Genomic DNA, 14,992 nt, shown 5'->3' with positions numbered 1-14,992 from the left:
CCCACCACTGCTTTCTGTTCAATGGAAAGGAGATGCTGTTGCTCTTCCATGCGCTGCTCTTGGGGAGAGCAGAGAAGAAGGGGAAGAGCAGTTGCCATGGGGGGAGAAAACAAGATGCCATGATACTGTGTCTCCCCCTCCGCTCTCCTCCATTAAGGTGATGAGGACAACACAGAGAAGAGGCCACGGGCAACCTCGACGCTGGTGCTCTTCCCATGTTGGTTAACATCCTCCAGCCCCATGAAGTGTCTGCACCAGATAGTTGTGCTGCAATTTTGAGCAAGCGGCGTTTGGGGCAGCTGCAGTGTCTGGCTTTTGTGTGCATGTGGGTATATGTGGGAGACAATTCATAAGAGGAAACATGACTAAATTCATCCTTTGATACAGAGGCAACAGAACGGTTTGCAACACTCGATCCTATTGGTACTATGTTGCTTTAAAGGAGGCACCCATTCAGCTTCCTCACAGGGGTTTGTGTTAGGCACAGAAGGAAACAAACACAGATGAGATATCCCCACATTGGGAGAGCTAAGAGAAGAGGGCTGGAAGCCAGGAATTCAGCCTGATAGAGGCATGTGTCAAAGTAAAACAGCAGTGAATAAGTATTTCACTTGGATGCTGCAGGCAATTGTTTTTTTTTAAAACACATCTGTGTATCACACATACATTGGGCATCTACAGGAGAAGGTCTATGCAGATGAGAAGATAAACGTTTCTTGATGATTTTCCTTCATGATAGCTCTGATTTCAAGACGACAGCATAAGGATTACAGTTTCTCAGGCCACTTGCTGTTCAGGGCACATCCCACACTCACTCCATCTGCAGATGCTTTTTAATGTCAGTACATGGATCAATGACAGGACGTGGTCCCCAGGGAACAGCCTGGCACCCTAATGTAAAAAAAAGAAAGGCTTGGGCAGCAAAGTATACGGTGAGCCATGCTGATGCAGGACAGGTTCTTCATTTCAAAGAGAAAAATCTGCATTCTTCAGAAAACAGTGTTCAAAAATTTAATCTTCATTCAGTTCAATGGAGCAGCTTTATAATTTACAGCACCAGATAAAGCTAAAAGATGTAATGTGAAATATCTGAAGCAGTTCTTCCCCTGTATTAAAATGCACCTTGGGCAACAGAGCCTTAACTTCTCTTAACATATGTTCTAGCAGATAAGTAAACAATTTGGACATGAAATGAAAATTTTCAAGATAGTTACAGTTGGAAAAGCATCAGCTCATATTAGACTTCAGCTGCAGTGCCCCACTGATAAGTTTTTGGGGTGGTTTGGCATAGTTGAAAGGAAGCAGCTTTAGAAGAATAAAAAGCTTTTTGTGTACAAGTTGTTGGATCAGAGATAGCGAGAAGAAAGACATCATTTTTATATCGACTTTCTGAAAGCAGCCTTGGTGGCAGGATCGAATCGCACGCCAGAGCACGTGGCTGGAGCAAGATGAACATCTCCACGCTCAGAGAGAGGGGAAGCAGAAACACAGGGGGCAAGGCTGGGAAGTTTAAAGGTTCTTACGCAGAGAAGCAGATCCACTGAATGCATTGAGTTGCATCGACATTCAGCTTCCTTACAACCGCAGACTCCTTGGGCTTTGTGGACAAAATCTTCAGTTACGTGCACGTTGAACTTTGCGTTCCATGGTGTCCGCTCGGCTCTGTGGGGCTTTGTCTGCAGCAGAGAGCTGCGGGTGAGTGCTGAAGTCATCCCGACACCATCACCGCGACGGCTTAGCAGGAGATCGCAGACCGGCAAATCACCCCCAGTGAAGCTCAGCAGTCACAAGTCAAGCAGTCTCTTTCCAAAGTCCCCCCACATGCTGGCTTATATGAACTGCATACTAAGCCTTTCTCTGCAGTGAGCATCCTCTCTGCCCAGATCCCTGCTATCAGGCTTAGGGACCATGTACTATGGACAAGAGTACTGTGTGTCCTCAGAGGCACCTTCCTCGAACCGTTTCCAAATGGAGAAGCAGGAAACCTTGTACTTCTCCTTTCTGCACTACTTGGCCATTAGCAGACAAACAAATGGAAACTCATTCAAGAAAGAACAAATGCCCATCTTTAATGGGTTTATTTAAGCAGACAGAGCTCCATTGAAGGAAACAGCATGTCGCTGTAAAGATCACAGTACTTCATTGTGCAACATGTCAGAAGAACAGCCCGCATTGGCTTGTCCTAGCAGGCCTGGTTCAGACAAGCCAGACCTCCCTGCCACAGCTGTCAGCACTGCCACAGGCCACCATCCTGTCACTGTACCCAGAGTTTCCACGGTCCTTCACCAGATGCTGGACCTGAAACTTGGACCATCCAGATCAGACCTACAAGGCTGGCAATTGTCATGCTGGCTGATGACTTAGGTGTTAAAAGTGCTTCACACCAGCAAAGGCAAAAGAGCTTTCCCACAAGGGAGCTCCACCTCATCTTTTGTAAGCGTTGTCAGTAAGGTCTTGCAGCAGCTGTCAAAGGACTCCAGACATTGTCCACTACGCAACCTTGTCTTTAGCTGCTTATCTGTCAAATGTTAGCCATCTAAAGTGACATTTCCCCTATCCTGCAGCTGTCTCAGACTGAATACAGGAGGTTTTAGCTGTTCCTGAGAATAACAAATACTCTTTTATTGCCCAAACTACAAAGATTTTGATTATCTTTTCACTGAGAATGTTTTCACCAAGAATATCTTCATGCAGGGACTTAAAATTTGGTGGCCTGGTGCTGTGAATGCAGTCAGTGACAGCTTTTTACCAATGGCCAGAGAAGTACCTACCACACCCATTTGCACGATGCACGTGTTGCCCAGAGCTGCAGAAACAAGCCTGTCCTTTGTCTGGTTTGGTGTCTGCAGCAGTATGAGCCAGGAACCTGTGCTGCCCCTTTGCTGTGCTGCCAGCCAGCTTCCCATCACAAAACACCTCTGGAAAAACAGCAACAGAAGCTGTCTCGTCCTCTTCTAGGGCCTGGTCCACAGGGAGAACAGCCACATCTACTGGTGAAGGGTGGCACAAGTCTCCATCCCACACCGCACAGCTCCTGTACCACTCGAGGTCCTAGCCGTGCCCATAGGGTGTGAGGGGAACACTCCTGGCATTTCTGACTGTTTCTTACACAGTGATAGAGAATTATACCAAAAGCTTTTTATATAAACACGTAAGATTAAAAAAAGTGAAACCCCAGAAGATGAGAAATATTGAATTAACGTTGACTGAACAAGTTCAAAATCCCATCTTTAGTTACCTAACTACGGACATTATTCTTCAAGATTTCTGCCTCATTTACTGCACTCTTTTACTATAGTCTTTTGCGTTTAATATTTTTAAGTATGGATGAATAAATTGGGGATATAGGATTCTATTAACAAAGCAATTTTGTTTAGCGTGAGCACTGTTTATCATACAGAAGACATCTGAACAATCATAAGGGAAAATAGTACAGCGGTGACTCCATGTCCTTCTTGCGCCCTGTACAAGATACTTACTCATTCATCTCTCATTTCAACAGACTATCAAAGATCATCTGTTTGATTTCTAAGTAATTTCCTATGCTCTTTCTGAACCCTAAGACGAATAAAAGCATTCAAAAACAAAACATGAAAATATTTTAATCAGAAATTGTAATTTTAATTGTCTCCAAATTGCAGGGAAGAATTCTTAAGTGGCTTATTATAGTTTCTTTAATAGTTCTCCAATGGCTTATTACTATATTATTTTACGTGAACAGCTTACTCGCTATCCACAGAAGATTGCTGAAGTTATTCATCATGCATTTTGACTCATTGGCCAACCTGACAGTGACTGACAGTCTCTAGAAAAATATAGTACAGCTGAAAAACCTGACCTAACTTTTAAACAGCTTTCTCTGTGATACTGACATAATCAAATAGAGTTTTACATATGTCATGCTGTTGCTGCAGCAACCTGGCCGTCTCTCCTCTGACTACTGATAGGGAGCCTCTGAGCTTGATATGGGCTCAGATGTCTTGAGATTAATCTCTTGGGACCATTCCAGAGAAATCACGATTAATTTTCAGTTCCTCGAAAATGAAGTAACTATTTCAAGTAAACTACTTTTCACATTCCATCAGGCCTGAGCTTCCTATTCATAACCTTTATAGAAATGGGCCCCCAAGACATTTAGGAGAAAGCCATTTGCACAGCAGGAAGGAGGATTAAAATGGCTCTGGCTTTTCTTGTAGTTTTCTTGAATGTAAGCAGAGAAAAGGTTATTTTTGCGAAAGCAAAAGTTGTAATTTGGGGTTTTTTTTTCCTCTGGATGTTTACATCTCAGTGCATCTAATTTTCAGTTCTCCATCCTTGTCAGGGACGAGACCGAGACAGTGAAAGCAGAGGATTGTAAGCACTGAGATGTGTAGTTCCTGAAGCCAGAGATAATTCCTAGCTAGCGTGGCTGTAGAATTTTATAAGGACACCTGAATATTTGATAAAGACTTCAACAGTTTTGATATTACAGTCTACATCACTGCACATGGTTTGAATGCTCTGAAAGCCTCTTTCTGACTGCTTAGACCCTTTCTTGGGGTAGAAGGGGGAAACACAGTGCTGGAACAAACATGGTGCAAGAGAATGAGTCAGGCCAATTCACACGGGTTGCTGTATTTGCCTGGGAGTTACAGCCTAGTAAAACACTTTTAACTACCTTGTCAATGTACATAATATCCTAAATAAATATAAACAACAAAATGCTTCTGTACTCAAAATATATATAATTACAGAGGGCATGGGTGCCATAGTGGAGTAGTCCATGGGAGTGCCAAAATGGGGAAAAATATTTGAAATTCTTCTGTACCTAAAGGTGTCCATCCTTTGATAAGACTTACCACACCTGATCTTCAGCAGAACACCACTCTGCTGAGCAGGTGGAAGCCGAAGGCTGGAGAGGACATGGCAAACCATGCTGAAAAGATGCTCAGAAGAAATCTGAGCAGTGAAAACGCACTTCCAAGGGCCTGTTGCTGGTGGCCTCTGAGGGGCTTCTGGCTAAGGTCAGATACAGCACCCGATATTTGGCTACTACCCAAATTGGGAGAGGAAGGCACGTGCTCTGCTTATTCAGAGAATCCTCCAGTGTCAGGGAAAATCTTCAGCATTGTCTGCTTTGCACTGCACATCCAGGGCTGAGCTCCAAGCATGTGCAAACCATTCAGGTCATAAAACACCTATCTATAAATTGTGTAGTTAAAGACACTTGGGCTTCTGTAGTGGCAATACTTAGCACTTCATACTACTAATTTCCAAAGGATCTATGCAAATTTTCACCTAATACACACACTATAAGGAAATGTCAAAGTTGTGATGAAGTGGGCAAAGGTCGGGGGTGATGGCACTCGAGAGACCTGGAGTCACTCACAGCTTTGCCACAAGTTGGCCAGCAAAACACTTCAGTTATCTGCCCTTGGCTTCCCCAATCATAAAGTAAAATTAATTGTACGTACTTTATGAAGTACTCTGAGCTCTACTGCTTCAGAAGATCTCAATATTGTTGTTATTCATTACAATTCTTGTTGAAATATGACAGAGTTCATAGTACATGCGACAAAGCAGCAAGGAAATTAGTTCAATACAACCTTTCATCACACGGTAGACCCCAAAAGCACCAATTTCCATGGATTTGCCTTCTAGTACGATCCAAGAATATAAGGTACATACAGCTTTTCTTCTCAGTGCTGTCTTGCAGATTCATGCTAAACCCAATTTATATAATCTGGCTTCCCCTAAAGATAGCACAATTCATAGTAGTTGTTCATTGTTTAATTGTTCTACTGCATTACAATATACAGTAGTAGTGTTACTATAGCTAGGCAAAGCTATAATGAGGCAAGACTCATAAAGAGAAGTAGCATCCTTTGATTTACCTGTTTAGAGACATAGCTGTAAGCCCAGATGCGTGGGACGCTCTTGCTATTCACTGCAGGAAAGCAGAGTGTTAGAAACCTGCTGGCTTCAGTGTGCGCTCTCATGGACCATGAAGACCAAAGTGGGTAGGAGAAGACACTTAGCATGAAAGAAGTAAGCAACTAAAGTAATACTTAGGATATGTTGGGCTGACATACAGACTGCCATTAACTGCAGAAACAGCAGTGGCAGATTAGGCAAGCCTAATTACTCACCTGGGGATCTGACTTGCATGCTGAGGACATTAATGACACATCTCTCCCTGGGAGGGGAAGGGGAGGTGATCTTTAGTAGACGTGAGTGGCAGCAAGAGCCATATAAACATCGTGGCAGGATTCCGCTGCATCGTTCATCCCAGAGGAAGGGGAGAATAAATTTGTATATTCAAACATTTTTTCTTCTTTTCTTACGGCTACTTAATGTTGTTCTTTTAAAATAACATTTTTTCCAAACCCTTTGATCCACAGCATAGAGTAGTGTCTTTTCCTGTTTATTCTGTCCAAAACGTTTAGAACTGAAAAGCCTGTATTACTTACAGTGTAGTGAATGGCTCTTACTATATTTTAGCATGCTTGATCTTTAAAAAAAAAGTAATGGGCTTTTGTTGGTTTTGGTTTGTTGGGGTTTTTTTTCTCTGTAGGAGAGCATGCAAAATCACAGTGATTTTAAGGTCTCAGTGGTGCATCACTGAATTCAGGGAGGGCTCTGCTCCTTCTCCACCTGAGAGCCAAAGCAAAGCCTCAGCATCTGTGATAATGCTTCTAGCAGAAGTGTCACTTGGACATAACGGCTGTGGGAAGTTTTGCTGCTCCTTCATATGTAAGTAGAACAATGAGTTTCGCACACTTGCTCACTCAGAACAAGTCCTGCTCCATATTTCTGGAAGTACTTCTGTGCTCTGACTGTCACTTCCACCTACTCAGCATTGCACCAGGACCTCCATGCCATTGAGCAATATGGAAGGATGGCTGGTCTTGAACCCCAGCCAGAATCAATGTGCTGTAAACATAATTTTCCTTGAAATAGACCAAGTTCGCATGTGCAGATCCGATGGCAGAATGTGGGAACAGTTTCAATGCTAACAGAATTTATAACGTCCCTCTTTTAAACTTGTGGTGGTGCAGTCTGAAAGCCCAAAGGAAAAAACAGGTAGAAGGTGTAATTGTAAGGAGCCTGATGGACCCGAGAAAAGAAGCTAAAAACTGAGCCTTTGAGACCACTTCTAACTCTTTGTCCATACTGCTGGGCTGTATAACTGATTCACATTTCCCAGTGTTTGTGCCACCCTAATTTAGGATCTCAGTACAGGTGAAGCTGTAAAGATAATATAAGGAATCTTCTGCACTGTCAGAGGAACCAAAAAAAAAAAAAAAAAGAAAAGATACTTTAGCAGCCCTATCAGATACTCACTCCTCTAGCTGAAATGAAAAGGATGCCTATTTGGAATAATGAAACAGTTTTAATTTTGATTTTGCTCAGTGAAAGCAAATTCATCATTTGAAAGCTAATCATGTTCTAGATAATACTGTATCACCTTCAGCAGAAAGAGAGAGGGAAGCGTAATAACATTCCCACTGCAAAGCTTTCCCAAAATCATAAACTCATTACTGCAAACTAAAATCTAAAGTCAACCAAAAACTAGGACATACTGGGCTTGCGGGTTACAGATCCAAAGCTGTGGAGTAAAACTAATCAGTTCTTGGATAGGATTTTTTTTTTTTTTTACTGCAGTACAATCTATAGTCTAGTTGGTCAAATCAAGCCTTTCTGAGAAAAGAAGATTAGAGGCAGTTGTTTAAAATTTTGTGGGGGGAGCAGGATTTAAACTTTATTACTGACAGGATATAGAAAACCAGACTGTAATGAAAAAACAGTATTGAGATTGTACTTGTGGTCTGAATGGAAAACGTTAAGCGAAGACAGGGCCATATGGACAAGCTTGTAGTTACAGCAAGAACTGATGCTGAGGCAAATGCCCTCTAAATAAGTGAAATTACGTGTTATTCGAAAGTTGCAAGAATTTTTAAAAAAAAATATATTACACCTGCACACTACAAATAGGCTATTAAGCAAGAAAAGAAATTCAAAGAAATTTAATTTTATTTTATTTATAAGGATTGTTCCCCCTGCAATGATCACTGTACTGTGCATGAATTGTTAATTGAAAAAGCACTAGGTAAAGTATCAACCATTTTGCATAAACAAAATATTTGATGAAAAATTCTTATCCTATTTAATCAATTTTATTTTGAAGATTTCGTCCTGTATTTTACCGAAGTCTGAACTGTCTCAATCAATGCACACATGTTACATAAATGCATTTGAAGCCTTGGTGAATGACAGCAGGATGTCCTATTTATCTGCCCACCTGGAGCTCACTGCAGCATTATGGACCTGTTTTGCACAGGCGCACATTAGGATACACCTTGCATAAGTTAAGAGAAAATAATAAAGTACTACAGCACAGATATCAATGCCCTGGCTTGCTTTCCATTTCATTTTCCTGTAACCTACTTGACTTTTGGCCAAGACAGCTATGTGAAATCTGCCGTAGTTAACCACGTATCTCCCAAGGTGTGAAATGCAGGACTAACATATCTTCATGATGTAGTTTTTAAATGTTTTTATCTCTGTCAGTACTGTCTAAACTGTCCTAGCTCTGGTCCAAGCTAGGCAAATCCAGCCTTGCTTCCTTAGTTTTCATTTTCTGGTCTCAGTACCTTTTCTTTGTTGTTCTCCATCAACATTTACTGAGAAGTGGTCCAGGACAGAAGCAACTCGTGCTCAGTGTTTTTGTTAACACAGCCCTGAGCGGCTGGCTGCCTGCTGCATAATCATCCAGCCACAGTATTATAGACTATTTGAAGACTATCATGCGCCTTTGCAGCTCATCTATTTCACGCTAAAGCAGATATTTAGGACGTAGATATTCTGACAACAGAAACACAAACCGCCAATTTTCTGGAAAGCAAAGGTCTCCTCTATAGTTTCTTCAGCTCCTGAGCAGCACTTTACACCGCCCCAGCAATAAGGACATTCTGGCCACGGCACAGCCACTCAGCAAACACCCTCAATGAGGTATCAAGAGCTGACGGTGTAACGGGTCACCGTAACGCTGGTGAGCTTCATGTGCTCAATGACCCCCACTGCTCGGCCTCGGGATCGAGCTCCAGAAACGCTCTGTAGAGTGCACTGGCACAAAATAACAGCTAAAGATGCGTAGGACCTGATTTTGTCAGATCCTACCCGTCATTAGCAAGGGTGGTAAGTAGGTAGGTCAGTCAGGGGAATTACAAAAGTTTCATCATTCTCAATACATTAAGTATGTCCAGGCAGCTCTTCAGGCAATTTAAACCAGCATAGCTCCCTTGAGTTCAATAAAAGGATGCCCATTTACATCAGCTGAGCACTGGCTTCACGACTTTTTAATATTCCCCAATGGAGCAACCCAGTACGGCAAACACCTTCCACAGTATAAATGCCTGGAAATACAATGGTATGGAACCCAAAGTAATCCACCCCTCTGCATCACTGAGCCTAAATGGCAGGTCACAAAGAAATCACCAATGAGGTTTGGATTTTAATAATTTAGGGTGAAACCATGCAAGTCATTATGCAGTCAACTGTTTTCCCTAAGCTCACTACATACGTTGAGGCCACTTGGCTCCACTGACCTTTTGAGTGCCCTGCTAAGGTGCTGGAAATAAATTTTTCATCTGCTTTTTATAGGGTATTTTCAACTTGATTAACCATTTAAAGCATGTTAGCCAAACATTGCACTCTCACACTTGTACAGTACTGTTAAATCCAGTGAGGAGGAAGATGCTTAAAAACTGATGTTTGGATGTCTCGGTAGCAATCCTTTAGAAATATTTGTAGCAAAATAATTTTCTGTTAATTGTAGAATGAGGAAATTTAGGCAAATTGTATTACAGTGAAATGATAAACCACTGAGCATTCAGGATCTGGTGAACCAAATGTAGTTAATGTCTCATCATCTAATGATAGAAAATGTAGTCCTACTTCTCACAACATTATGGAATAGAATAACTTGTAAACACCTAGTAAGAAATGCTTTTGAAAATTAACATTTTTAATGATGTTCAAATATGGTAGAGACTTTACAAATACAGTTTTTGCCATGTCACACTGATGAAGTTCAAATGTGTATTAATATCATTCCCTTCACAAACAAAATCTCAAAAACAGTTGACAAAAAGTAGCGAATTTGCAGTGAAATTAATTAGGTTTTTGTCTTTATCATTCTCACAGTCTGGGAATGATAATATCACACAGGAAAAAACCTCACAGCTCTAGCGCTGCTTGGGGAAACATAGACATATACTTTGAAATCTATATTGAAAATTTCACCTTATTAAAAAATAATATTTTGCAGGTTAGGTTGACTTATGCGTGTCTGTTTTACATCTATATTTCTCAATTGGAGAGAAATATTATGGTGCTAATCCTGCATCTTCGAAAACACAATTCACTAAACCATTGGGAATTTTGCTTAAGTAAGGAATAAATCAGTGAAGAGTATGAACCCATACTTAAATATTCCGTTTAACTACAGAAACACACAAATTACTGAAAATTACTTCTGGTACGAACTGAAGGGTATCTATTTCAGCACCGAAAGCAATTTCTATGAAACCTAAAAATTACTCATTTTCTCATTTTCAGGAGTTGTTAATTTTAGAGATTAATTCCAAGATTCATCCAAGTATAACTTCCTTCAGGTATTTGTTGAAAACTGCCATATTCTCTTTTTAATTAACTCCAGTGATATGTTAATAACTTGCGTAGTTTCTCAACTATTGGTTAGTTCTAATCCAGAGTGTAGCTTGAATGACTACCATTTATAAATTTCCATGTAATATCACTGAAGTATAATCTTATAACCTAGTTAGAAGTTGTAATGGCCTTAAGGATGTACAGTAAGAAATGAGAAAGCTCTGCATCCAGTATTAACAAATAAATTTTGTTGCTGCTGAGATTTCGGTGCTTTGGAAGATGTTTCTGCGACTTAGTGCCTGCTTGTCTTAATTTATATTCTTCCTTCTGTTATTTGCGTTCATTTATTTTATACAAGTGGTACAAGTAGGATAGAGAAGAAGGTTAGGTTGACTCAGTGTAAAAACCAGAAATTCCTTGGTATTAAATCAAAAATATTAGGGTCATGAACTTTAAACATACCTTTATATAATATAGTCTAGTGGGTTATTTGTAGATAAAGATGGTATTTCCTTGGACAGCTCTATTAGTTCATATATCAAGGGAAAAGCTTTTTAACATGAACCTGAAAGAAATACTCAGTAAGACACTAAAATTTAAGTACTGCATTACCTGAGATTGAAAACTATATCTTATCTCAAAATCCATTATTTTTATCCTAACGAGTTATTTTTACTGGTCATATTGCCATCCCTCATTTTCTTGTTTAGAGGGCTAGAAAAGCAGTCATTAGCTAGATGCTGAGAAATAGCTAGAATTTCTATTGCTCACATGTCCTTTCTCAATTAATTAAATACCAACAAGAGAATCCATTCATTTGTATTATAAGCCAGAAAAATTAAAAAAAAAAAAAAATCCAAAAGCTCCCTAACAGTGGAAAACGCAATTAAACTACCAGTGTATTAATCCAGGTGCAAACTGCTGCACCATTGTATAGCAGTACTTTCCTTAATTAACTAAAATATGAACAAGAAAATCTGATGGCTTAATAGCATTTTCTTCACCATCAGAAACACTTTGGGATGATTTTATTATGTTATCACAAAGAGTGTTGGAGGAGTTATTGCCATTACTTCTGTTTGTCACCTCTAAGAGTGACAGACTCCATAGAGAAACTTGCTGCTGTTAACGAATGTGAAGGATTAATATTTTATAACATCATTACTTTATAGGCAGGATAGCTATAGTAATAAGAATACATTTAATATTTTATGCATTCACAACCATGTAACACACAAGGAGTATTTATTCTCCGGCAGCATCTCTTTGGATATGTATTTAGTTGCTGTGATTGAAAGTGGAGCAGTTTGTCACACTTATCATTGTTTATATTGTGGTGGAAGTAACAGAGTCTAAGCAATGTTAGGGTACCATCGTTGCACACGCTGAAGGAGTGAATCCAAATCAGAGATACACACAGATCTTGCAGCAGAGAGTCTACAAACCACGCAGAGCAATTTTAGGGAAAAGCAACGCGGGCAATGCCTGGGAGCCTTGCTAGACCACACAGAAGCAGCAAAGCAAGTTTTCCAACGAGGAGGCTGACAGAGGGAGGAGTGCACACCCGAAATCTCTGCCTGGGTCCCTGCAATGCTGATGCCAGCTGTGAAGCCGAGGTTTCATCCTGCACAGAGCTAGGCATTTAGACTACAGTCAAGCAAATATGTTTCCCTTTAAACTCTGGCATGCTCCTTTTTCCTTCAGAGGCTGTTCCCATTAAAGCTAAGCAAGTTAAGGCTGCCTAGTAGCAGTGATGATGCTTGTGTATTTCCAAAGCATCCTGCTGTAGCATGTGGCTGAGTTATTTGAACATGTTTTAGTTTCTTCCACAAGTTTCATTGGCCCTAAATCTACCGGTCTGTGAAAGCACAAAGCTTTATGTTTGATGTGCTCTGTGCATGTGCACAGACATTCCCCTCGGCTCCAAACGGGGCACAGTTACACTGTAGTGGCAAGCAGAGAAACAGCAAACTTCACCTGCATCCCGTGAGAAAAAAGAAGTGAGCACACGCTGAATATAGGCAGTTGCATACTCATTACAGATTTTCAGCTGCAAGGTGCAGAGCGCCTTCAGCTTTTCTTTACACCCCCCCCTTGCCTTTGCTCAGCACTTTGAGGGACTGTGTCCCTTAATTTATTTAAATGTTTCAGTCATCGGGTCCCTTGCTCTCTAAGCGTATGAGGAGGCTTCCACTTGATGTTTAAAGGAGCACTCATGTGAGGAAAGCTGAGTGGGGTTAACGCTTGCCAGGTCAAAAGGCATCAATCTTTTACTTCGCACAGAACATGCCTTTAGGAATGCATCTCCCCCGGTGCCATAAACAGCCTCTTTTCTCTTTTTTTTTGCATCATGTTCAGTGTTTGTCAAGCAAAAGAGGGATAGGCAGAGAGACAGAAGCGCGGCAGATTCTGCCTACATCTTTTCCACAGTTTTTCCTAACCCCTAACTCTTTTGATACTTTGTATTCACTGTCTCACTTGACTGACACAAGAAACCCACTGTAGGGAGAGCGGCTTCCTGTGAACTCAGCCCCGTTTCCATGGTGCGGAGTTTTCTACTTAAAAATAAATTCCTCTTTTCTGGGGCCACGCGTATGTACAGCACTCGCGGAGCTCCCCGCACCCCAGGGTTAGGGGCCGAGGGCAAAGGAGGGCGAACACGTCCCCCATCCTAAGAGGCCGCCCTTCCCAGGCTCCCCGCTCCGGCCCAGGACACCTCGGCACTTTTCGGCACGCATTTTAAGGTCACTGACCCATCCCTGCGGCCCCCGGCGTGGCGGGGAGAGCGGTCTGTGACTGCCTGCGGGCGCGCTTCACACCCGCTGCCGCGGAGCGCTCCAGCGGTGACACCTCCTTGCCCGCCGCCGGCCCCGAGCGGCTCCCGGGATGCTCGCCCCGGCCCCGGCCCCGGCCCCGCTCCGCTCCGCCGGGATCCCCGCGCCCAACTTCCCCGCCTCCCCCCGCCGCGCACCGGGGCAAACTTTCGGGAGCGGCACCCGCGGAGCCCCGCAGAGCCCGGCAGCGGAGCAAACGGGGCGGGCTGCGCCCCGCTCCCCGGGCAAACGCCCCGCCGAGGAAAGCCACGGGCTGGGAGCAGCCCAGCCGGCGTCGCCCGCAGCCCCAGCCCCGGCCCCGGCGCGGCGGCTCCCCGCGGGAGGTACGGGGGTCCCGCTGCCCCGGCAGAAGCAAGCCCCCGCACAGCAGCGCCCGGGGCAGGAGGGAGGGGAAGAGCCCAGGAGCGAGAAGCCCCCCACGCCGCCGGCGGGGCCCGCGGAGCGGGGCGCGCAGGGCCCGCGGGCAGCACTCACCGATCCGCAGCACTTGCTGGCCGCTCCGGGGCAGGCCGGCCGAGGCGCAGAGCAGCACGAAGAGGAGCCCCCCGCCGCCGCCGCCCGGGGCCGGGCGCCGGGGCCACCGCGGGCCGAGGGCGCTCGCCATCCTCCGCGCCCGCCTCAGTTCATGCCGGGCTCCGCGGGTGCGGGGCGCGGGCGGCTACCCCCGGCGGGGCCGGCTGCGCGCCGCCGCTGCGCGCCGCCCGCCCATGGCGCGGGGGCTCCGCGCCCGCCCGCGCTCCCGCCGCTGCCGCGCTGCGCTGCGCCGCCGCCCGCGGCTCCCGCCACCCCGCTGCCCTCGCCCCCCGCGCCGCCGCCGCCGCCGCCGCCGGGAGGGGAGGGAGGGGACGGGAGGGGCGGCTCCTCCCGCTGGGCGGCCCCGGGCGGGGCGGGGCGGCTCCGGGGGCTGAGCGGGACGGGCGGCGTGGCGGGGCACCACGCACACGGGGGACGCACACGCGCACACAAAACTGTCCTGCTGCTCCCCGGCACGGCCCGCGTTGGGCAGGGACAGACATAGGGACAAGGGCAGGGCAGGGCAGGGGCAGGGACAGAGATGCTCCCTGCCCCTGGTCCCTCCAGCCCACTTGCCCCGCGTTGTGCTGTGTGCTTTTCTGTCCCCCGCGGGTCTCCCCCCGCAAGGCTGGAGTCCTCCCCTTGGCCTGGGGGAAGCTTTCCCCCCCCGTGCCTGCCAGCCCCACAATTCCTGCTTTTTTTCCTCCCAGTTGTGTATGGGGTTGAAATAAAGAGGAGAGGCGAAGCTGGGCCAGGAGGTCCCTGTGCGTGCACAGCTCCCTTCTAGGGGGGGGCGGGCATTGGATAAGGCGATGATGCAAAATATCTGGAGGCTGAGGGACACCCGTGGGGACAAGGTGGAAGGAAAGCAGCACTTTCTGCAGTGCTTTTGCTAGCCTGGAGCTCCGCAACCAAGTGAGGGACAGGAGACATCCCCGCAGTGCATCTCCCCAGACGTGGCAGGAGCCTCAGTGAAGGGACCGCAGGGCTGCTCA

At 44.9% G+C, this 14,992-nt stretch overlaps 1 protein-coding gene across 2 annotated transcripts in view; it reads right to left on the bottom strand.

Moving 5' to 3' along the window:
• The window catches only part of GRIK1 (glutamate ionotropic receptor kainate type subunit 1), a gene marked incomplete at both ends in the record, with an annotated part of 166,081 nt that extends 151,993 nt beyond the window's left edge, over nucleotides 1-14,088 (bottom strand). For both annotated transcript variants that reach the window (XM_082330683.1, XM_082330684.1), the window contains one exon: nucleotides 13,959-14,088. In XM_082330683.1, coding sequence (XP_082186809.1) covers nucleotides 13,959-14,088 — 130 coding nt within the window. The remainder of the gene's footprint in view (nucleotides 1-13,958) is intronic.
• Between the last annotated feature and the right edge of the window lie 904 nt (nucleotides 14,089-14,992).

Source organism: Platalea leucorodia (genome assembly GCF_965183815.1).
Source record: "Platalea leucorodia genome assembly, chromosome: 2".
In the NCBI taxonomy this organism is placed as follows: domain Eukaryota; kingdom Metazoa; phylum Chordata; class Aves; order Pelecaniformes; family Threskiornithidae; genus Platalea; species Platalea leucorodia.
Note: the sequence above shows the minus strand (reverse complement) of the source record. Positions and strands in the feature narration are given on the sequence as shown.